Raw genomic sequence first — 25,143 nt, forward strand, 5'->3', positions numbered from 1 at the left:
AATGCCTTGAGGCATTAAGTCCGCCAATGTACCTATTTTGTACATAAAGTATAAATAAATAAATAAATAAATATGTTTTTAATATAGCCACCTAAATGGTTGTAAATAAATAAATAGTTGTAATAAAGGCTAAGCACTTAAATATTAAAAGAGAAAATTAGATAATACAGCCTTTTTATATACTATTTTGAGCGACAGGGTTTGTCGCAAGAAATGCAAGGAAAAAATCTTAGAAAGAAATTAAGGATCTTAAGTCAACACTCGATTTAAAAATTGCTTAACAACAAAGAAAATTTTATATTTTTATACCTCATACTTTTACACTGTATTTCAGAAAAACTGACCACATTCTAACATGGCTAAGAATAACCGAGCAAACGAAGCAAATTATTTGTACGACATCGCAAACACTTAGTCGCGATCGTGTTACCGTAAACTTGCTTACCGCCTCGCCTTGAATCGACAGACGTCATACTTTCTGTTTATTTGTATATGTCGGTGTGTGTGTGTGTGTGTGTGTATGTTTATATGCTACATACGATGTATAAGAGTTATGTAAACTAAGGGTTAGAAAGTTCTGTATGTTATGAGGAAACTTACAGTCTATATTTGTTTACGGGATTATTAGGTTATATGTCACAGCTATGTTGAAATCATTATTATCTCATACACAATACACAAGTATTGTGGTCAAGAATATGCGCTTGTTTTTTCACGTTCATGCATTGAATTTTTGAATAACATGACGCGCAAAATATTCTAGCAACAATATCTTTCTCTCCATATCCCCCCATGTGAAACTGTTTACACAAATTAATCATTTACACTGCCTCGAACAAAAAAGTACACAACACCCTAACACCCTTCACTCAAGTCGATAAACATCGCCACTCCACACGTCTGGCAACACATTATCTCTCAGCCAAAAGGCCTTCCTTTTGAAAGCCTTCATTTAAAAGGCGGACCTTGGCCAATGAGGCAGCCACGTGGCCCCTTCATGCGTTAAATTACTTGTCTTATTTAACGATTGTACCTTTTACTGCGCCCCAAGTGTAAATGTAATGTCCCTAAAGATTTCTGCTCTTATTCAGTTGCCGAATCGGGGACATTTTAGGAAGTAATCAAATTTAGGAGTGATGCTTTATTGGGTCTTTGTGGAACTGGTACAGTAAGTTGCACTATGCCAAAAGGTTTGTGTTGGGTCAGAGTGTTTGTGTAATGTATTAACTTAAATGCAATTATGACGTAGGAGACATTTCTAGCTGATTGTTCAAAGACTTTGTTATCCTACTATGTATAATTTATTTTACAGACAGGTGTAGTACTTTTAAGGAATACCCATGTTTATAAAATTCTGAAAAAACATACTCGTTATATTTATTTTGCAATCACACAATGTGAGATTTAAACATGCGCGACACCGAGACGAGCAGTTCTATCTACTAGACTAATGTAAAATAATTTCTGCCACAAAAACATCAAAAAGGTTCTGTTTCGTATAACTTAAAAAGTTTTACTTTTAAAAGTTGTGCTTGCGGTAAACTAAAACAAGATTATTATAGTTATTTTGCGGTACTGTACGGTTGGAGAAGTTTAATTCGTTTTTAAAGTTAGTTTTAATGTAACAGCTGCTATTTAATTTTAGTTTTGTTGAATATTTAAAGTGTTCAACAAAATACTGGTGTACAAGAATAATAATTACGTTTCTCTGAGTTGGATATTAAGTTAAATCATTATTAACTTTTCAGCTAAAGTTTAGTTTACGTACTATATTTTTACCATTCTTATAGCAACTCAAATATTGATCAAATATGTATTTCTTTATATAATACCTACTTTTGTGATCACTACAGTACATTCAAATTCAGACTAACATTACAAATATTGGCCAATTAATTAATCAAACAATTGTAAAATCGATTACCCTGGACATATCGTTAACAATCGTATTACCTGCATCATTGCTAAACAAAGGCTATCACCAACCAATTCCCAAAACACTCGGCCATTAATCAATCGTCACCGATTGACATTTAATTCACGCAACGAATATTTTCAATTAACATCAATACTATGAAAATTTTAGTTTGGATGCCGCATCATATTAGATGGACGGGTGATTGGCTATCATACTTACATTATAATAATACTTCATACATGTAGGTAAACTAATATAAAAAATGGCAACATTTTTTTGTTTGTTTCTTTGTACCCTAAATGCTCCGAAACTGCTGAACCGATTTGAAAAATTAGCTCTGTACATATTACACACCAGTACAGCCAGAAGTTCTCACAGGACGAGGGTAAAACCGCAGGGAAACAGCTAGTTTATAATAATAATTCGCATGTGTATTAGAATGCATGTGTATGGGTATGTATGTTTGTTAATCTTTCAAGCTAAAACCACGGAACAGATTTAGATGAAAATTGACAGTTATATGGCTCATAATGCTAAGCAGAGGGTGAAAAGAGACATATTTTTTCTTCTTTAATTTCAATAAAATCTGACACCTTCCACATTTAAAATACAGACATATTGGAAGTCTATACAAATGAACGTTACCCCAAGCAAAAGCCAGGTTCACACTCAAAGACTAGGGCACGTCACAAATGTAATTGCAAATGTTCCTACCTATCATTCAGTTTAGTTCCTACGCAGACGAGAGTTTGGCGTCGAACGTGTGAACACGGCTTAATTAACCCTTCCATTATAGACATCGCTTTGATTGTGGGTGAATGTTGTTATGGCATTGCGCTGTCTATGTGTGTGTGTATGGGTGTATCTGGCAATTAAAATGTAGGTGCTATTGCAAAGTTAAATGAGTTTACAGGTTTGATGCTGATGATGAAAAGGTTTCTCCTTTGTTTTTGTTTGGTAGATAATACTGGGAGTGTAAATAAATAATAAAACGCGTTTGATAGAACTAGTTGTTTACCTCGTTTTAAATCATGTTTCTTAAGTAATTTGATCGATTGAATAAATCGATTCGGCCGTGTAAGTGTTACACAACTAGGTACGCTTATTTTTGCATTAATAATACGAATATGAGTATAAGGTTAAGTATATACATGAAAAGTGTTTAATATAATAACCATTTTTTTCATTATTGATCGCAAAACGAAGTTTATCTATACATCCCCAGCGGGGCCCAGAAGGGCCAAGGCCTGCCGGTGCTGCGGATTGTTCGAAAGATATACCGCGGCCCTGGTACATAAAAGGCCTACGACGGAACACGACGGTTTTTAGTCAGTAAGAGTCTGACACTCCCTCACCGATGCTAACCCACAGCGGGAGGGATCATTTGATGATTTTTGACGTCGTAAAAAAAAAAGTTTTTCTATACAAGTAATATTTTTATCTTGAAACTATTCTACTATAAAAAAAATACTGAAGTTTTATAACATCAGTGGGGTACAATTTACACATACTTCAGTCGAGACTTTGGCCTTTATGTCAGTACATCCATCACATTGACAGTTATTACTCCGACATTGCCTTTTAGGCCGCTTAATGTCCCCAATTCCCTTGATATAAAACTAAAAATATATTGTAGTTTTAGGATGGAAAAATGGAAAATATTTTAGGCAATTTTGCTAAAGAAAATACCTTAAAAGAAAACAGTGTGTGTTTTGTTAACAAAACTTTCGTTTGCAGAATAAAAAGTACTAACAATAAAACACATAAACAACAACAACAAATAAAAGTTAAATAAACATTGTAGTCCAACTAATATAACTCGAATATTTATTCAATTTTGTGTAGAGTTAAAACAAACTACACAAAAATTAAGCTGCTCAATAATATGATACAAATATGTTTATCTACTGTGATGGCAAAGAATTCTTTGAGAATCTATACTGTTGTATCCTAGTGTAATCATCTTATAAATATTATTTATTCGTTACAATTCGTGCCCATTTTTTAAAGCTTTTTAGTTTTTTTACTAGCATAGTTTTTAGGGTTCCGTACCCAAAGGGTAAAACGGGACCCTATTGTTTTCACTCTTCTGTTTGTTCGTCCGTCCGTCCGTCCGTCTATCACCAGGCTGTATCTCATGAACCAAGATAGTTAGAGAGCTGAAATTTTCACAGATGATGTATTATTTTTGCTGCTGTATCAAAAAGTACTGAAAACTAGAATTAAATAAATATTTTTGGGGGCTCCCATACAACGAACGTGATTTCTTTTTCCGTTTTATGAATCGGTACGGAACCCTTCGTGCGCGAGTCCGACTCGCATTTGGCCGGTTTTTATTTATTTATTTAAAGATTTAAAGAAATAAATACTGGTATTTTATTATAATTTAATATTTTCCTTGCTTTTTGGAGTTAAAAGGATAAAAGAGCCCCATTACCCGTGGCCTGCGATGTAAGATAACGTTGTTATTAACTGAGTACTAATTAGAAGGACCTTGTCGGTTAATGGGTAAAGCCACCAGGCGATATCGCTTCTGTAGATATTGAAGTAAATTCTGCTGAATAATCGAATATTAACAGCTTTGCTTTAGACGCTCTCTTTAGAATCTCGATAGAAGATAGATTTTATGAAAGAACAATTTAAATTAACGAAAGATAATTTTTACATAATTTATTGTAAGCTCAACAATAATCTGGGTATACAAAATATTCTAAAGGTACATCTTTGTGTAGAAATATTTTTTATTCATCTTAACATTTTGATTAAAGCTTCAACTATCCAAACTACAATTTCAAACAATACAAGTTAGTAAAGAAAATTGTTCACAACATTTTCAAAATTCTTGTCAGACTATTCTCATCTAAGCAATGTCATACACGACCGTTCTGATCTTATCAGACCCCAATTGTTCTCAAACTCTCAGCTACATTCGCGGGAAAGATAACAACGTTCATTTCTCCTATTGTAAGGGGTTTTAAACTTTATTGCTCAATAAATGTTAGATAACTTCCCCCTTTTGTAAACAAATTAAAAACGGTCGATTTTGTGTTTGAACACGCTGGCGGTTACGACGTTTTAGAATCCTTAGGTTGAGGGAAATCGTTTTCTCTCAACACCTGTGTTTTTGGAAACTGAGTTGTATTATATTACGTAAGATTATTGTTACATATGTCTTTGAAATAACTAAACCTACATTGTGTAATTACGTGTGTGTGATAAAAACACGTTTCCAAATAAATATTTATATGTTGTCGTCTAAATGGTATAGGTTTATAAATTATAGCGTGTTTAGCTGCAAACACAAAAAAATCAACATATGTATAACAAGAACACGTTTTCTAACTCATTTTATTTTCAAATTCTTTAGTTATCGCAAAACAATACATGTGGGGCTAAAGTAAAAGTTTCTGGCATACTCAATGTAGGTTTCTCAACTCTTAGGCAGTTAGTATCTCGTGAGGGTAAACTACCAAACACTACGTTGTAAGATCGATACCTGATACATTTTAGTTTAGGTACAATTTATCTGCCTTTTAGCTATTTATTTATATTTTTAGAAAGTATCAGATTTTGTTTTTTGGTTCTTGCATTATGATCTCTACACTTACCCTTCGTAAGTCACTTATAGTCATTTATAAGAACTTTTTACAATGTTGGGAAATTACTTACATAATGTTTAAATGGTAATGTTTAATTTAATTTCAATTTTCACATTGTCGTATTTGTATGTATCATTATTTTGTCATAATTTAAACTTTAACTTAGTAGTATAATGCATGTTGGGCTTTCCTTTAAGAGATTGTAACACCAGTATTGTATTATGATGATTGTATTTAATATTTGTATCGTGTAAACAATTGTTGGTGAACCAAATAAATAAAGGTGCAAATTGTTGACTTGACAAACAAAATTATCTCTTACTTTCAAAAATAAGGTGACTATTATTGTAAATTGTTTACGTCAATCATAATTCCAATGTTAACACAATCTATAGGTGAAATATGCTTATTAAATTACAAAGGCCTCTAATGGCTATAACGAAATTCTTAGAAAATTATGGCTTAACTTTATATAAAGGTTAGTTACACAACTTCTTTCTTTGTCGAGATTTACAATTTCGGTAGCGAAAACTTCAGATCGACATAAAATCCCTTTATTTTTAGAAGTACAATTCGTTAGTGAGTAGTAATGTTCTGAGAAAAAAAAACCCAAAGAGAAAGATGCGTTAACCTGTAACAAACATACCGACATTGAGGTATCCCATAACATACATTATATCCTTACAAACTTTCGCATGTTTAATAATAGCTAATTTTCTCCATATTTCAAAAAGTTTTCTAAAACGCGAACACCACCTAATAAATTAATTTAATTCAATCTTCAGTAACATTTCATGCCAATGTTTGTAATCAAATTAGTTTCACTAACAACAATATTGGTTCAAACTTGATTATTGAGTAAATAATTCCAGATATTTACTTAAAACTATTCGTAATTACAACCAACTTTGTAGACATAATTTATTCAAATTATCATTGTTATGCTAATTGGCCTGCTATAAGTTCCCGTTCAGGTTAATTTGAATTTTGAGCTTAAACAGCGAGATGGTTTATTAATGGTAACGTTAATTTATACGTTGGCACTGTTTCAGACTAGCGTACTAGAATTAGATCTCCAAATAGATGAAACTGGCAAATCATGAGATATTAATTAAACCATTATTCGTACATTTTAAATGGCATTGTGTATGTTAGTTATTCCTTAAATAAAATTGGTGAGGACATAACTAGAAATTGATGAAATTATTTAACCGTAAACTATGGATTACGAAAGTCATAAAACTTTTATTTAGATATTAACAAATTGGATCTGAGTTGAATTTATTCAAGTCAATAAAAACAATATTGCCACAAACAATACAGTATTTACTTACAAATCCAAAAAGAAAAATGATTAAAAACGAACTCCTGCATTCCTTAATTTTGTCCCGGTTTTGTAGAATATTGAAGACCAGTTATCCGCCTTTTTTAATCGCTGGAAGCTGTTACAAGAAAATTAATTCCAACGTGACGATATTAACCTTCGGCCTACGACTTAACAACCAGTAATAAAACCTCGTATATAAAGACTCAAACCAGTTTACGGTACGAGAATAATTCCGTGACATAGGAGAAAATACTAAAATTATTAGGAAAAATGCTGCGGCTGTGATCTTTTGTTTATCTAAATTATTAATTATTTTGCCAAGCAGATCACGTACCGATACACATTATTCGATAACAGTAAGGGTGCGTCCACATCTGGCGAATGCGCCGCGAATGCGCAGCACGCGAGCCGATCGCGAGCTGCGCGCGTGCAGTCACTGCAATAGTTCGGTGCGCCTCTTTAGCGCAACTCACGCAAGGCTCGTATAGAGCGCGCGAGCGGCGCGCGATCTGCGCGCAATCAGTCCTCGCCCTTACAGTTCCGTATATTGGCTCAGTACTATCGAAGATGGCAGAAGTCGCGCGCCGCCTGCGCGCCGCTCGCGTGCGGCGCTTAGGTCGCGCGCGAGCTGCGCGCGGGCGGCGCAGAAGCGGCGCACGAACAAAAATGCACGCGCGCAGCTCGTGAACAGCTCGCGATCGGCTCGCGTGCTGCGCATTCGCGGCGCATTCGCCAGATGTGGACGCACCCTAAAAATATTTGGATTTCCCTTTTCACACAAATATACTTAAGTTACTAAAATACATCTTCGGCCAACTATTTGACCAATAAATTGGCCTTGTATTTGGAACGCATAGTCTGCTATACGCTCCAGTTCAAGAGGATTGAAGCAGTTGGCCAAACATTGGAGCAATTGTTGGAATTAACTCCCTCAGTTATTTAGGAATCCAGACAACAATACTAGCTTAAAGCGAACTTTCACTTGAATCTGAATTTCATAACAGTACCTATATCTACTCTATACACCAATGTATGCAAGAACACGAAATATTGTATATATATTTTGATTTTATTACATTGAACGTAGAATCCTGTGTTTGTTTTGGCAAGAATGTGTATCAAATAATTATTTTAGTTGTAATCAGACAGGAATTTAATTATACTGACCGAGCATTAATCTGAGTTTCAACATTTAATATTGAAAATAAGTGGTTATGGATCCTTGTACACTTACAGGTAACAAAATCCGTGTTGCTGAGCAACCTATCACTAAGGAACGGACCAAACCAGTTGTGGCTTCAAACCCGCGACCCGCATATCGAACATTCTATAGTAAAACTTGTTTATTCTACAGATACGAGCAATAAACAGATTTATTGGCCCGAACAACTTGAGTTTCGTAGTTTTGTTGTCAAAGCTGTTATTGCCAAACTTACGCTTTATACCTTTAATGAAATGAATTGCTTGAGAAAGTTTCGAGCCTTTGGCTAACTTTAAATGGCAAAATTATCTGCCCTTATTGGGATTCTGCGAGACGTTACGCAGTAGCAAACTGGAATCGGGATTTATTCGACCAAGCAATCCGCCCCGACTTTACGTGTATTAAAAATTATCAGTTGGTAGAAATGATACACAATTATTTTCAGTAATTTTTGGTTCTATCATAAATACACAGGTAGACTTTAATACAAATTACAGCTATCTTTTATATTATCTTAATACAGGCATGACTGAATTAATTTACCCCATCATATCAAAATTTGCAAATCAAAATTCGGAGGAACCTTCACTGAATTAGTCCACGTAGTCATAGATTTCCCGGAAAGAGAATATTTAATTTATTCACTCACTTAATAAGACTTTACTAAACTTACACTTAATAAGAAATTATACTGAGAATATTATTCATACATATTTTCTCGTTAATATGTATGAATGTGTAGTACACATTTACGAATTCGTAGGTACGAACGCTTTTCGCATCCGAATAGATGTTGAGTACAAAAATTGTTCTCTTAAACAGTGTACTCTATAGTTCTATTTAAAGTATATTTTCTGGTAAATTATGAAAGTCCTCCTCCCGAAAAGAACACACGTACCTACATCAAAATCGATCTAACGAATGAGTCATTCTAGAGATTTTTATTCTAATTAAACGAAGAACTAACACATACTACATAGAAATTGACAAAAGTGCCTGCAACAAATTTTCATTTTTCAACATGAAAAACTCGAACCCAAATTCCTTCACAAGTATCGGGTTTCCAGCAAAATTGATACGTCTACCTTTGGGGGCAGGAGTGTTTAATTAAGTGGTTCCTGAGGTCGCTGTTCATATTATGAAGGGCTTTTGTTTCGCGTGCCAGAGAGAATGGCGTAAGGCTCCCCTATTGAAAGGAGTAGGTATCGGTACTCTGAAAGGTTTTCGTATGGTTGATTAATGTACACGTTTACGATGTTGAGATTCTCCAATATACGTTTTTTTTTTCATATAATTTTGTTGCTCGTAATATCAAAGTGGCGGAAAAATATGTTTACAATTCCGAAATGGACCGTGACTGTATTATTACGAAAATACACATACATCATACTAGGATACATTATTTCTACAATCAATGCAGTTATTTCTTGCGAACAGTTTAGCACCCATAAAAGAAGAAACAGTAAATCACGAAATAGGTAGCAAATTATAAATAAACTCATTCATTCACACAATTGGAAATCATAAAAGAACTTTCGTACCAAGTATTTTAAAATAAGAACCAAGTTTATTCAGCGCAGAACAGTACTTTAACTTGTTCCTTTAAAATGCTGGCGTTTTTCTATAATAAGGTGCATTTTAATGGCTTTGCAGCGTTGTATGACGACTGCAGTTGGCATTACGTTGATTTCAAAGGCGCCCAGTGACCTATGTATTGCAGTTCGCACCTCGAAGCGACTGCGCGTGACGTCACTAAAACTTTGTCGTGATATTCCTGTTTTTATTTGTGAAAGTATTTTAAGACGGTTTCTTTTGCGATGTTTTAGTATTTTTATAAAATTCTGAATAAAAGATCAACATACCTACTTTCATCATCATCATCTCCTTGAACATAGGCCTCCCCTTTAGATCTCCACAGATACCTGTTGGAGGCGACCTGCATCCAGCGTCTTCCGGCGACCTACTTTAATTAATACTTATTTGACTAATGTTGACAGTCATGATATCGAATAACCTTTTGCGTATGTTAGCTTACCATTAAATTAATAATACCTAGAAGATTTACAAATATCATTAAAAGCCTACTTATTTTATTCTAAGTTAAACCACACTTTAATACAATTTATCTGTTTAAAAATCACGTCACAAAACAGACATAGTAACGAAGATAAAAAGAGCATAGTCGTATTTCCAAAACTTGCCTTTGTTCGATAATTCTAATTGCAAACTGGTATCCAAGTGTGCAAAGGCACCGTTTCGAAATCTAAGAAAGTTTGTAGAAACGATTTTCCTCTTTAGATAAAGTAAGAAAGTTGTATTACTTTTAGTATCTGTAACGAGGTTGGATTTGTGAAACCTTTCAGGAAGGGAAGTTGAAACGATAATAATCTTTTTAAGTTGACCCGCGGGGTTTTTACGCCGTTCACTATGGGTAAATGCTGGTGCATTAAATGCATTTTGTATGAAAAGAAAACGCCAAAGATAACTTAGTAAAAAGTTAAAGTTGAATGAATATTAAGACTTCCAACGGTGATAAGAAATATACTTAAAATGTGTCGCAAATTCCATTCAGGTAGCTCAAGTTTTGAATCGGTTATCGATTTGTAATTTTTCTAGTTCCTCATGCAGATACTATCTAAGCAAAATATACATTTTTCAAAGCAAAAACGAATAGCAGGGGTATAATTGGAACAAAGTTTGTATTACATATACTATCGAATACTTATAAAGCCAAAAAATTCCTTCGGAATACGGCAATATCAACTACTGGTTATATTAATTACCGATTACTATAACTAGTAGCTGATATGATACAACCGTTCATCACCGGTTCTATTACAGAACCATAAATAATTTATTAGTTCTAGCTCCGAACATTCCCTTCGTAATTGAGACGGGCTTTTGTATTAATGGTGTTAATTATTGACTCAATTTAATATAAGTGTGATCTGAGGGCACGGCAGTGCCCCAGCCAAGACTCGAGCAAAGCGGGCACGGCCGTACCATCTTTTCTCGAAGCGTTTCGAGGCTATTTCAGCTCCCTGTATCTTCAATGTGAACAAAGCTAAGAGTTTAGGTTTTCGATGACCAAGAGTAAGTATTAGAACAAGCTCAGTCTCAAAATTACAAGACATCTGAATAAATAGTTTACGAGTTATGAGCGATCAAAGTTACACCATTTTGTCACTGACTCACTCACTGACCGATCATCAAAAGTCTAAGGTACTTCTAGCAAACTTAGAACCTTCAAAATTGGCACCAAGATAGATTATTAGCTACATATAAAGGGAAAATTATAAAAACCTTAAAACTTAATAAAAAAATAGGAAACAAATTTATATTTGCGGTTTTTCAAGAACACTGTGTATGAATTTTGACTGCATTGATAACTTTGTTATTTATTTATGTACAAAATGTAACTATTTGTTTTATTGTTACGTAGTGGTATATTATTATTATGTATTAAATATACAACATATGAATAATAAAGCTAGGTTAAAATGAAATGAATAATGATAAAATCTTTCATATTAATGCAGTGCGATAAACACTGCATGCTCGCTCGATAGATGGCGTTGTCCTGGTCTAAATCGCGCTATGGTTTCGTTACATAGCTTAGTATAAGTAGTATTTAAAAAAAATCAAATAATTTCATGTGATAGCGTCATCTACCTCTGAAATAAATCTCTTTTATTCTAAAAGATATTCGATTAAAAAATTCGACAATTTCGAATTATTTTAGGTAAAATAAAATATTGTTTACGTGCTACTTTAGGTGTACATATTTAGTTTGTTATATATTTATTTAGTTGCATGTAAGTTAATTTAATTTGTTATATACTTAGAGAAGAAAGAGACCTACAAAAAATAAATTAGATCCCACCAAAAACATTAAATGTAAAAAAAAGCCAATCCTCTACGCAATTCCTCCACCGTAAAAAGTTTTGAGATCGCATATTGATATAGTCACAAAATATTGATTTATTATTACAAATAAAGTAGAACAGGACTTTGCTTCTATGCGATCTCAAAACTTTTTACGGTGGAGGAATTGCGTAGAGGATTGGCTTTTTTTTACATTTAATGTTTTTGGTGGGATTTTAATTAACTATATTGTTGTTCTGAGACTTCCGAGTTGTAATGAAGACGTACTATAGAATGTTTTCTCCACTGTCATAAAGAGTTGTTTAAACATGCTTTTATTATGTTATGTAAGTAACTATGTAGTGAACTCTAAGGTAAGTAATTTAACCATCTTCCAATGGTGATAATATAATCGTTCTTGTCAAACTGATCTGATGATGGAGCCGGAAGATATGAACTGGAACTCCATGATGGATTTTGGTTCCTGCATTTAGAAAACCTTTAGTTTTTCTACTGTTTTTTAAACTATTAATTTATTTATAGGTACAAATAATGACATCGAATATTAACTAACATAACAAGTAAATAACAGCTTTTGCACATAAAGTACAGTTAATGAGTTTTGTCTACCTGAAAGTTCATAAAATTAATGCTTCTTCACATAAAGCCTTCATGAAAACGTATCTCCATTTACAAAAGGTCCAGTAGGTACTCGAGATATGTAACCGTCCTCACCACTTCATCATCATCAAGGAATATAGTATATACCTTCACAACCTCTTTACCCCGTACCTGCGTAAGGCCGCTTTTCCACTGATCGGTCCTTCATATTTCTTCAGTTTCCAGTCTTGTAAATTAGGACTTATAAAGAGTTTGTTTGTATATGTGCATGCCAACCTAAGGATCACCTTTAACCAACTTTAATCATTTTTTCTGTGCTTATCGAAAAAGTGTTACTTTTTTGGTTTCCGTACCCAAAGGGTAAAACGGGACCCTATTGTTTTCGCTCCTCTGTCCGTCCGTCCGTCCGTCCGTCCGTCTGTCACCAGGCTGTATCTCATTAACCGTGATAGTTAGAGAGCTGAATTTACAGATGATGTATTTCTGTTGCCGCTATAACAACAAATACTGAAAACTAGAATAAAATAAATATTTTGTTTTTTTTTTTGATAATTTTTGCTCTGGTACGGAGCCCTTCGTGAGCGAGTCCGACTCGCACTTGGCCGGTTTTTTACTTTTGGGGCTGCATGAAGTGGTAACAGCGAGGCGCATAGCGTAGCGAAGTAGTGCCAACGTGTTTATAAGTAGAGTTACAAAATACTCAACACGTTTACTTCTAAATGTATGTAAAGAAATTAGATTTCTTTAAGCTATTTCTCTGTAGATAAAACAGTTCCTGTTTTACCTTCATTATTATTAGATGGCGTTACTGTCAAGACTGGTGTCATGGCGGTACTGTGAATAAAGCAGAGGTCATCATCATCCTCCGAGCCTTTTTCCCAACTATGTTGGGGTCGGCTTCCAGTCTAACCGGATTCAGCTGAGTACCAGTGCTTTACAAGGAGCGACTGCCTATTTGAATAAAGCAGAGGTGTGGCGATAGTGAGGCTAGGTGAACGTAAACAATAAATTATTATACATACTTTGGTGGAAGAGGAATCGACAAGTGAAATAATAAACTATTAATTTCATTTCTTTGTTTTTTCAGGTAGGATTGTAATCCTGATTTCTACTGTTTTAGTTGTTAAAAAAGTGTTAACTTATGTTAAAATAAAACTTTGTTTTTTCAGAGCAACACAACGTTTACTTTTTTTGAAGATTCCCACTATAATTGTCTTATATGTATTTAGAATATATCGTCCCATTCAGCTGTTTAAAATTGTATTTAGTGTGTAGACGTCTACTCGGGCCAAGGACCTGAACTCTTGAATACGATCGATTATGAAGCCAGCACAATACAGTGAGGATACAGCCTAAGACAAAATACAGTAGCTTTTGTTTAGCGGTCCCCACAATTAACGTTGGTTTATTACGTACTTGTACGTAGAAGGGACGTGCCTTGGTTTCACCCCGGTTTATCGACGCGCCCCTGAATGGAATACGTGACGCCTTTTTTTTTGAGTTTTCTGTGATGTTTAAGATATCACATTGGCATTGTTCGTTTTTATAGTAAGAAGATGATTTAATACCGGATTAACAGAACAAGAATACAACATATTTTTAAAGCAGTCGTGTAGTGTTGAATACTTTCAAGCCAACGATGGTATACTTTTTCCACAATTATCTATTAATTCATATTTTTGTCTAATATAACATAACAAAGAGGATGAAAAAGCTACACAAATAAATACTGAACATATGATTTTTTTACAAAAAATAATAATTACCAAAGCGCAAACAACAATGCGATAGAGTCATTTGCAATTAATCACGCTAAACCACGTTCATCGTAAATCTGCCATTTGCAGTCTGACAGACATTTTGGGGTACGTTCCTACCCCTCCTTTGTTTCAACACAATTTGATTTATTACGTTATAATTTAATAATAATTGTGAAATATAGCTCCAAATATAATTTAACGGACTGGAATAAACTGAGAATTTATTTACCTTTAAAAGAGGATTTATGTTTAAGTGATTTTTTTGTCAACAAATTAAAAAAAAAACGAGTTTTTTTTTGTTAATTCAATTATTAAAAAATACAACCATCCAATTTGAGAATCTTCTCCTTTTTAGGAAGTCGGTGAAAAATATGTTTACTTTTCTTCAATCGAAACTTTACCACAAAAATAAAAGCAACAATATTTTGCCCCGTCAAGTTTACAAATACAAATAGTTCGGATAACCGTTCTGCATAAATCTTTGATCCATATCTTCACGTCACAATTGATAAAATGGGAACTGTTGTCAGTGTATCGGAGATGGTGACAATTTGTCCTCACAAGGATGAAAGGAGGGAAAGGTTAGGAGGAAGAATGAATGTGAGGAGTAGGGGTACGAGGAAGGAGGAAGGAAGGCGTTTTTGAATATTTTTGGCAGGTCGATTGGCTTGTTGTTTATTCGCTTTTTTCATGGGTTTGTTAGTGTGTGTTTCATTGTTAGTGTGTGATTTTCGTTTGTTTTTATGTAGGTAGGTACTTCTTAATTCTCTTCAACAAGGAGAAAAAACTTTTTAAAAATGTGACATTTCTATTTCATATAAAGCAAAATGATACAAGAATTGTTTTAACATATTCTTTATATGAGGCTGTATCTTAAACTGATTATCTGTAAAAACCATTTCAGTATCACTTTACAACGACAAAAGATGAATATATATTCAAATAAAATATCCATGCCAACATGTAATATATGCATGTTTTGATGACTCTGCGAAACATGAAATATATTAATTTAAAGTTAGACTGAAGTTAATATTTACCGGCGTCTAATCCCTTACACACGGGTGCGTATTTTGCATAATGTATTTTGTTACAGTAATTACAAAGTAAATTAAACTTACTCATGTGGAAATAACGTTAATTTTTCATTAAATTATGGCGTTTGGAAGTCGATACTTATTTACTTATAATTAAAGTTTATTACAATTTGTGTTCTAAAATTTATAACAGATTTACTAACAAATTATTTACACTTAATATCTAAAATGAATTTAATTAAAATAATAATTACAAAATAGCGTCAAAAAATTAATATTTAGGTTAACTTTGAAATAGTACATAGTAAAAATAGTTTTAGATGAAACTTGGCGTCTAGAAACTGTTGTTTTCACTGTTGGAAAGCTCTTCTTGAGTAACCATCAATTTTATTTTAAACTGCTAGAAAACAGCTGGTCAATAGTATTGAAAAATCACTTCAAAAAATCAGTTGCTTACATCTTACAAGCATGTTACAAGACCAGGAAAGAGTATCTGATACAATACAACAACGAGACACGCAAAACGAGTTATGAATACTTGAAAACTGCGAACGTCGTGTCAAACAGACAAAATTTTATTAAAGAGTTTATACATATGCGGTACGTTTGTTTTTCGCCAACATATTTTTTCACAATTTGTATATTTTTTGTCGGATATTTCATTTTTTCTCGTTTGGATTTCTAGGAAGTCTTTTGAATAGTTTGTTTGGTTTACAGTGAGTTTACTTCGTTTTGTTTGTTAAAGTTCAGTTTACAAACTGACTGTTCAATTCTAGTGTGTATTTTTTAACTTCAGTTTTTCTCTAGGGCATTTGTTTTGGAGGTAGTCATTGAATTTATTGATATGTGTACGTTAAGAGCACTTTAGTATATTCACTAAAATCAAACCAAAGCTGTACTTACTTAAAGTCGAAGTTTAAAGTCGAAAAAAATATTGAGCCCAAAAACACAGACAAAGTGCGAATTTCCACTTGACATCACAGCTTCGACCTGTCAATTTGTAATTCTATTCCGCTCCATATACAACGATGTTATCAAGGTCTTCTACACAATAAACTGGGACCGCTTGTCTTACGTTACCATGGTTACGGGTTAATAGACTACGGTTCGGAAATCCAATGGCGCGGACCGGTTCTAATAGCTTCGTAGCGTCGTAGTACCGTAGCTCCGTAGCAGTCTAAAAGCGTAGCAAGTTTGCTACGTGATCTTTCGAAGATGATCTACGGTGTTCGATATGTCGTAGAATATATGAAGTTTTATTGAATTAAGTGCTTTGTGCAAGGTATACGACTTCGAGGTTTTGTTTGATATCTGATATAGAGAGGTAAAAGGAGTGATTTTTGTTTCGAAATCGTTTAAGGACTCGTGTTAGCAAAGGCGCTCTTTAGATGTATGATCACAAGCTTTGTCTTCAATAATGTTTGATTGTCTTGTCACGTCCTAAACATTTTCAATATTAGGTATCGTCACAGCCACAGCTACGCAACACACAACATGGAACACTTTATGCGTCTCCACATATCTTTTAGACAATATTATGAGGTCTTAAAATTAATGAAATAGCCGAGACCTTACATTAAATCTTAGTTCAGAGTTGTTTTAATGTGTCTGTCCAGAGTTTTTTTAATGAATGAATAATCTATGTCACCAGGCAAGCAGTCGCGGTAGCCGCGTGAGCAGAATGCCGCGCGCCGGCGCCCTCCTGCTGGCGCTAGCGGCTGTCGTGCTCGCCGCCGAGTGGGCACATGCCTCGTTCATCGACCCTGGTACTGTATAGCTACTCACTGAGGAGTTAGTTAAGTTCTGTCTCGGTAGCCGCGTGAGCAGAATGCCGCTCGCCGGGGTTGTCTTTCTGGTGTTGTTCTGATGTCCTGGTACCGTCGCTATAATTTACCTGTAGCATTAAATGTGCTATATGGCCAAATCTGCACGAAAAATGTAACCTAAATGGAAGTGTTTTTTTTTCTTGTATGGTATATATTTTATAGTTTGATCAGAACAATAAACAGAATCAATGAAACGACTTTCATTTAGATTACATTTTTGTGCGCTACAACGGCTGACAGAATTTTAACAAAAATATTCTAGAGGAATATTTTTTCTTCTTCTTATATAGAATAGGAATACTAAATAAATAGCATACACGTAATTTATTTTTTATTTGATACTGAAATAAAAAACATCAAAAGATAATTTGTAAGCTGAACATACAAAAAGCATCTTATGATAAAAATACGTTCTCAGACTCCTCAAAGAGACAAAAAACTTTCATATTCTTGAAAAAGAATCTATTTTCCGTGATTTCCCATCCGTGAAAAACAAAAACTCTCAATAATTCTTAAACGAAAAAGTTGTTTTCGTCAAATTAAGGACTTGGGAGTCCCCGCTTTTTTATACGAAAACGCTATGAAAACATTTGATAAAGTGTGTGATAGAATTTACAAGGAAATATCATTGAGATGGAAAATAAACTTAATTATGTCGTTGGATACGAAACATATAAAGGTCGTTATGAATATAATAAGCGAATGTGCTTGCCAACGTATGACACTTTGTATTTAATAATGCTTAGAATACAGAAAACAGTAGAAAGAACTTCTTTCTTTTGTTCAGCTATTCTCTGCCGACAGAGAATCACTTACAAATTGGTTGGGTGTCGTGTAATTGGCACCTGTGTAAGTCCTTTACTCTCTACAACCTTCTATTTTTGACATTTATACATAGAAGTAGTTGGTGTTCCTTTCAAAAAAAATAATAATACTGACGATTTTGCCTAACTCATATGTTTTACGTGCTAAAAAGTGTTCTTCGGTTATCAAAAAAATTACATAGAAAAATACAACAAGCATTCTTATAAAACTTACAAATCATTTGATACGGAGAGGGTAACGGACACTTCAGAACTTTATAGTCTCGATAAGTGTTATACAAAGTATCGACTTGAAACTCAAGTTCCTTGTTAAACCTTATATAAAACAAAGACCATAAATAATGCGTTTTGTCAACAGGAGACGACGACGTCGAAGTAAATCTGTCTGATTACGGAGAAGATCCCGCTGATCTGCAGCTTCTCGAGGATGTTGGAAAGTGAGTCCTATACTTAACAATTTAAAGATCAAAATCAAATGTAGAACAGTATTTAGTAAAACGAGGTGGATGTTGAGAAATGTTTACGAAGCAATCGTGATTATAGGAGTTATGAACTCGAGCGAACTTAGAAAATGTTCGATAGAATAAATTGAATATTTTGTTTGAGAACACATGTTTTTTTCTCAATATTTATAGGTCTTAATAATGATAAAGAGCAACTTTCTTAATTTTTCACGGATTTATTTGCTAGAAAGATGATACGTTTGTTTGATCCCAAGTTTAGTTAGACGCAAAGAACGTTATTATACAATGCAAATCCAAATTACCAACTCTGTCAAGGAGAAACCAGACAGCCTTCCAAAGAGCAAAGTTCAATGAAGCAGATGCATGCGCCAGCATTGCATTACCATAGACACAAACTTAGGCTAGTGTTCAATGATGTGGTTTCAGACGATCGTCGCTGATCTACGTTTTCAGGCGCGCCTGTGTGAAGCGAGGGGGCAACTGCGACCACCGGCCCGGGGACTGCTGCCATTCCTCCTCGTGCCGGTGCAATCTGTGGGGCTCCAACTGTCGCTGCCAGCGCATGGGCCTCTTCCAGAAGTGGGGGTAGGCCGCACCCCGCTTCCCGACTCCCCTGAAGCGGCGACCAGCTCCCACCAGCCGACCTGACCGCCGCTCCATCGGACGACAACATTTGCATTATCAAACGGACCCCTTGCGTTCTCTTACCTTTCATTTCTCTATGTTCCCTCTCTAGAATTTCATCTATCGGCTAGAGAGATTCGAATTGAAAACAGGGACCTAGATTTTAGTTCGGAAATATTTTTGGACCTTTTATGATATACAACATTTGTAAAATGGTATTTTTTTGACGTTAGACTTCGGTCTCTTGGTTTATTTGTTTTTTGTTTAATTTCTCTGATTCTCCGAGTGTCCGCTTACGTGGTTGGGCAATCACCCAGCCTTATTGCCCAATCAGTACGCCTCGACGTCAAGCTCGGTGAATCAGACGCCAGCAACTGCCTCTGGCGACGCGCCATCCACTTCTGTTGCGTTTCATGTTTTGGTTAGGACGAAGAGACGCGTCGCCGCGCAGGCAGTTCAGCTATTCTCTTACAATGTATGTATGTAGAGTTAAGTAAGCTAATCGTAGAGAGCAGTAGCTGCTAAATTGATGGTAAACTTATGTCAATAGGAACTAGCGATCATTAAAAATAGAAAAAAAATATGAATGTACTTTTAAACTAAATGTTGTAGTCATGTAAGAGAGTATCGGTAATGAAAAACTTGGTGAAAGACGCTATTATAAGCCTTTATATATAACAACGCCATTTGTATTTGCGATTGGCACCTTAGATTTTTAAAATATCTATTATTAATGTGTCAATACATAATTCATATAATATTAATAAAACGAATCTTAATGTATTGTATGCGACTCTCGGACAGGAGAATATATGGTATTGAAGCCAAGTAGATCATGTGTACGTAGCTTCTTATCCCGATTGCGGAATATGATAATTATATTAATATTGGAATATGGAAATGATAAATTATATTAATAAATGTTTATGGACTTTATTGGTGTTCTTATTTATCTCTCTAACAAAACCTGTTATGATATTAGGAGGAGAATGAACAGTTATTTATAAGTATTTATGTCAGCACAGACGCACTGTTTCAATATACAAATATGAAATGAACGCAAATTTTTCATGCTCGCTGAGGGTATAATGCCATAGAAGCTCATGTTCTTTGAATTAGTAAGAAACTGATGAATACATTTATACATAGGTACTTTATAAAAAAAATCTAGAATACAGTCCGTAGATACGCCCACAGCTTGATTGATGTTCAGTGTATTTTTACTGTGCCCATATTTTTTACTCAAAATCAAACAAAAGGACCCAAATGACAGGATAAAACCAACAACCGCCAAGTACATAAAATAAAACGTCACCAACTCCATTATTAGCAAAGTTTGGAAACTTTTTTATTCAGTTCATCAATCACTCGTTTTTACCCATCGCATCGTTTCGAACGATCCGTCCCCTTTTTGAGACAAAATTAATTATTTTCACTCTTTAAATTGTTTTACTGTGTAAGCAAAAATGGACGATCAGGGCGATTTGGGATACAGCCTTTGTATTATTCACTAGCTCATCCCATTTTGGGTATAAAAGGAACCCTGATTATGGCCATGATGGTTCGTGAACATTACAGGGTTAGCAGTATGATCTGTATATAAGGATAAGTTTTATAATAAAATACTCTTCTGTTTTTGAGAGGAATGACAAAGAAAATTGAAAAATTTAAAAGCTTTTTGAATAGTCACCATCGAATTCGACCCTTCTGTTGCCTATTGTAGGGGAGGGAGCAAAAAATATTCTTAGTTAATGGCTCGTAAAAAAAGGATTGCGTTGTGCTAAAAATATGGGTAGGAGGATTATTCCTCTTGTTAAATGAATAATTCTCACAAAAAAACTTGAGACTTTTATGAAATTCCACACGATGCGTAGTTAATAGATTATTTTTTTTAAACTTACTTCGTTAATCGTATCGTTAATCGTAAAAAATCGTTATTTTTTTAATAAATTAAGTATTTTAAGTTTTCTACTTGTATGCCTCTATCATGATCTGAAATAAATTAATATTGTTTTTAATAAGTATAAAGCTATTATTATTTAAATTGCATCAAGCGGGTAACGGTAATATTAAGTAATCTCATAAAACAATACCTACCACCCACACTGCATCACTTAACTAATTTACTTAGCAACAGAAATAAATGTGGCTATCGTTTCTAAAACGAGCGCTTCCTTCTTACTTGAACAATCACAACAACAAAATTATATATTCAGGTTTATTATTCAGGAAAATTAAAATCATGAAGCCTTCTAATAATAGACCGTCGTCAAGAGCGAAAAAGAGGAAATCTTAGGCGCTTGAAAAATATAATAATACCGCAGGAGGACCCAAACGACTTGACATATAATCGGAAAGAGGGCATCAAAATAAAAGTGCACTTACCAGCCTTGTTTTCACCCTAAGCACAAAAGGGACAAGGAGACATAACTATAAGAAAATTCTTAGGCATACAAAAGAAATATCCAACAACCATTGTGTGTCCTAATGTAAAAACTTCATATAAAAATATAATAGAATATTCCCATTGTCACGATGAAATGGGGCCCATATTAATTCGATACGCGACGCATGTGTTAAACTCGGTACTCGCAGGTCCCAATGCTCAGCCAACTGGTTCCCGATAAGGTAAAGCTTGGCGCAAGAACTTATTAATGTTTCACGAGATTCGGATTTTGGGGTTCAGACACGTAGCTGTGTGTACGAGCTTAGATATTGACAGGGATAAGTTATTGCGTGAAGAGGTTACGCTAAGGGACCTTAGAGGTATTTTACATTTGTACACTTGAGTTGTTCGGTGGTTAACCTTTTCAGGCTATGGTGTGGGGTATACTAAGGCAAACTACAGAATCAGAAGAATATACATCAACAAAAAGCAGTGTTCACTGAATTAGGTACTATTACGGTAAGTAAACTCATGAGTGTTCGTAATGGTGAAAATTAAAAGGCAACTTTAAAAATGTCAGGCATATAAAATACAGGAAACCAAGCACACGTTAACAAACATATATTATTTATTTAATAAAACAACGATATATTATTCATTTCACATACAAAATTTGCAACGCTGACCAAGTCCATACAACTTTGTTACTGCAGAAAAAAAATGTTATTTTAATGTTAAATTCTTTCAGATCCAAAATTAATCCACAATTTTTAAACAATTCCCGATTCTGGCGACGGTAGCTATATGGTAATCGGCTTTGTAAATTGAGTTTTAAAAGCTTACCAATGAAACCTTAAAAGGCTTGTATGTGAACAAAATGTTCCATAGAAAGTAGGCAGATTTATCTTTATGAAAACTTTGCGCAGTAGCCCTTTTTAGAGGGTAACTATTGATATTCATTGAGCTGAATATAATTCGGTAGTATTGACTACTGGGATACATGTTACGGTACAAGGATCAGCCACAATAAGGTGTAATGTAAACACATTTTGTGACACGTCATAAATGTTTATACTAAAGCGCTTACACACTTGCCAATTTATTGCTCGGTTTTTTCGATCAGAAAATCACCACGTCGGCGTCATGTATTGATATGTATAAAGCTATACATATATACATGAATCAGTTAAGTAACAGATTAACGTAAATGAATAACTTCTGCATATAGTGAATAGTTTACTACATTGCATTATTTACATTGTTTATTCAAAACCAGCATATATTTGTGTAAGCTACAATTCGAATACTTTTATCTCTTAAAAAGCTCTGTACCTCTATAAAAGTGTCGAAATATGGAGTTCTGGAACCTTTTTGTCATAAAGAAAATAAAATGTCATTGACAAGCACGTCAAAAAAAATTGTCTCTTTTTCTTTCTTTTTATGAATGACAGATTACCTCAGATTACCTTAATAGTTACTTCGTATCTACATACTACGTACTACTACGGGGTTCTGCTAACTACATAATAAACTACTGAGATAATCAGGACTTTGGATATAAAACAAGGCGACGGAGTTTGAATCCATTTGAAGAAATTTTAAGAAAAATATCGAAAAATGTGGATTAAATAAGAACCCTATTTCGTAGAAAGCCGACTATGTTAATACATCTAGCACCACCATCTACCACTAGCACATCCACATTTGAACTGCATGTTCCTTTTGTAAAGATTTCGATGCTTCTGAAAAATATTTTCATATATCGCAGAGGATTCCGCGACATATAATAATATTTTTGAAAGCCGGTCTTGTCGACGTCATCAGCTTATGTCGTCGTAAGCCAGGCATATCCACATTGTACAAAATCAGGTAATTGGATTTTAATGGTACACCTCATTTAACGGCTACCGTGAAACTATGATCCAACAATTATAACATGCAGGATATGCTCTCTAGGTTTGGAGTATACGTGATCTAATAGATCTGATAACAACCACTGGTATGGAACAGCAAATCCACTCTCGAACATTCTGTCAGCATTCAAGAAGAATGACGAGATTAGGATGGGAGTATCTAGAATACCTGTGGGCAAAAAAAGAAACACCATAGGGATCTATCTAAAAACCAGAGAGGCGTTTAGCAATGGCACAAACACTGGGAACATTGACGTTGTTATTGCTACCTACAAATCGAGAGACCCAAAGCACTAAACTTATGCAATGCCATGCAAACGAAGAAGGCAGAAGAGGTAGCACCGGCTATGAGCACCGTTGCAGATGTGGTATCGCAGGTACTAGGAATGTCCAAAGAGTTTTCTTCCCCTTATGCTTCCTCATATATGTTCTAGCTAACCAGGAACAGTTAACATTGTCCAAATTAGTGAGAAGTAGGAATCCGATGGAAACAAGTCAAGTTGATTTCTCAGGAAAAGGGATGTGAAGAATCTATAAAGAATGCTCTAGGGTTGCAATGGACAATAGAAACAGCCATGGACGTCATCTCAGTTGCGCAAGTAATATATCATTCTATATTTGGCACCCAAAATGAGAATCTGATGGTCCTGCAATCCATAAATGATATGAATTCACCATGGAAAGTGAGATCTGAAATAGAAGACAAATTAAGGAGCTCAGGAAAAACAATAAAGAGCACCAAACTACCTCAACAAAGGCTTTGTGCCAAAATGATTCAGGCAAACATGACTGGTCTTTTGACAGAATCTGCATTCTGATAAGGTGCAAGCAGGACTTTGCGGAAAAAGGGCTGTAAATTACATTGAAGCTTTCTACAAACACATGAATTCAGACACACCCCAATCTATACAAGAAGTTCCGACACTACATGCATTAGGTGCTTTCTACCGAAGCTTAAAGGTTGAACTTATAACCAAGAAAGAAGACAACCCAAACACGGTACTGGGGAGTGGCGTAAAATATCTGGTTTGACTAGCGTTTGGCACGGTCCAGTTTCCAACGAGCATGTAAGAGAAAGTGGGTGTTATTTCTGTGGTCGTGCTTGAACAAACCTTTTTTACTTTTAATGTTAAAAAATATATTATTTACCTCTCAACCTACGGTTAGTGTTTTTCCTTACCCAAATTGTGTTTTATATCATTATCACACACACTGAATAAATACAGTACCTATACTTGGCAGGGGTAGCTATCAATAGTTAGAAACGTTTCCAAAAATAAACTTAAATTCTCTAGAGACACATGTCAAGTTCCCATCAAACTTTTCATTCCATACATGAGAAATAACTTTCTTACACCAACTTATATTTAGCTTCAGTCTATAAATATATGTATATATGTCCCTGTAGGTCCCTGTATTTCAATACTTCCCCAGTGAGATCTCAAGTATGTCAAGTGTGTCTCATTATAAACCGAGAATATCTCCAAGGGATTTTATTCACATATAAATATGTAAGAAAAAGTGATATTGAGTTGTACATGTACAGAGTAAAGTTTTTCAGTGGTGAATGGCTATGGCTTGAATATTTTTTAAACGGTTTTATTTAGCTCACCCCGTTTGTTTTATTTATTATTTATTCATTCTTGGGTCAAATTTAGAAATTAAAATTTCAGTGCCTTCCTGTTGTCAGATTGATCTGAAATTTGGTACACACCTTTAATTCCGATGACAATACAATATAGTAATATCAATAACATTGTAAATCCAAGATGGCCGCCG

The 25,143-nt window shown here is 34.5% G+C and overlaps 1 protein-coding gene across 3 annotated transcripts in view; it reads left to right on the forward strand.

Moving 5' to 3' along the window:
• Nucleotides 1–20,001, forward strand: part of LOC124635853 (U8-agatoxin-Ao1a-like) — a 59,790-nt gene extending 39,789 nt beyond the window's left edge. Inside the window, exons 1-4 of one of the 3 annotated variants that reach the window (XM_047171801.1) lie at nt 16,580–16,609; nt 16,979–17,093; nt 18,336–18,414; nt 18,868–20,001. In XM_047171801.1, the coding sequence (XP_047027757.1) occupies nt 17,009–17,093; nt 18,336–18,414; nt 18,868–19,030 (327 nt within the window). In that variant the 5' untranslated portion in view covers nt 16,580–16,609; nt 16,979–17,008 and the 3' untranslated portion in view covers nt 19,031–20,001. Of the gene's footprint in view, nt 1–16,579; nt 16,610–16,978; nt 17,094–18,335; nt 18,415–18,867 lie in introns of those variants that run through there. The other 2 variants (XM_047171800.1, XM_047171802.1) reach the window with 2 other exon arrangements.
• Nucleotides 20,002–25,143: the final 5,142 nt, after the last annotated feature.

Source organism: Helicoverpa zea, chromosome 13, assembly GCF_022581195.2.
Source record: "Helicoverpa zea isolate HzStark_Cry1AcR chromosome 13, ilHelZeax1.1, whole genome shotgun sequence".
Classification (NCBI taxonomy): Eukaryota; Metazoa; Arthropoda; class Insecta; order Lepidoptera; family Noctuidae; genus Helicoverpa; species Helicoverpa zea.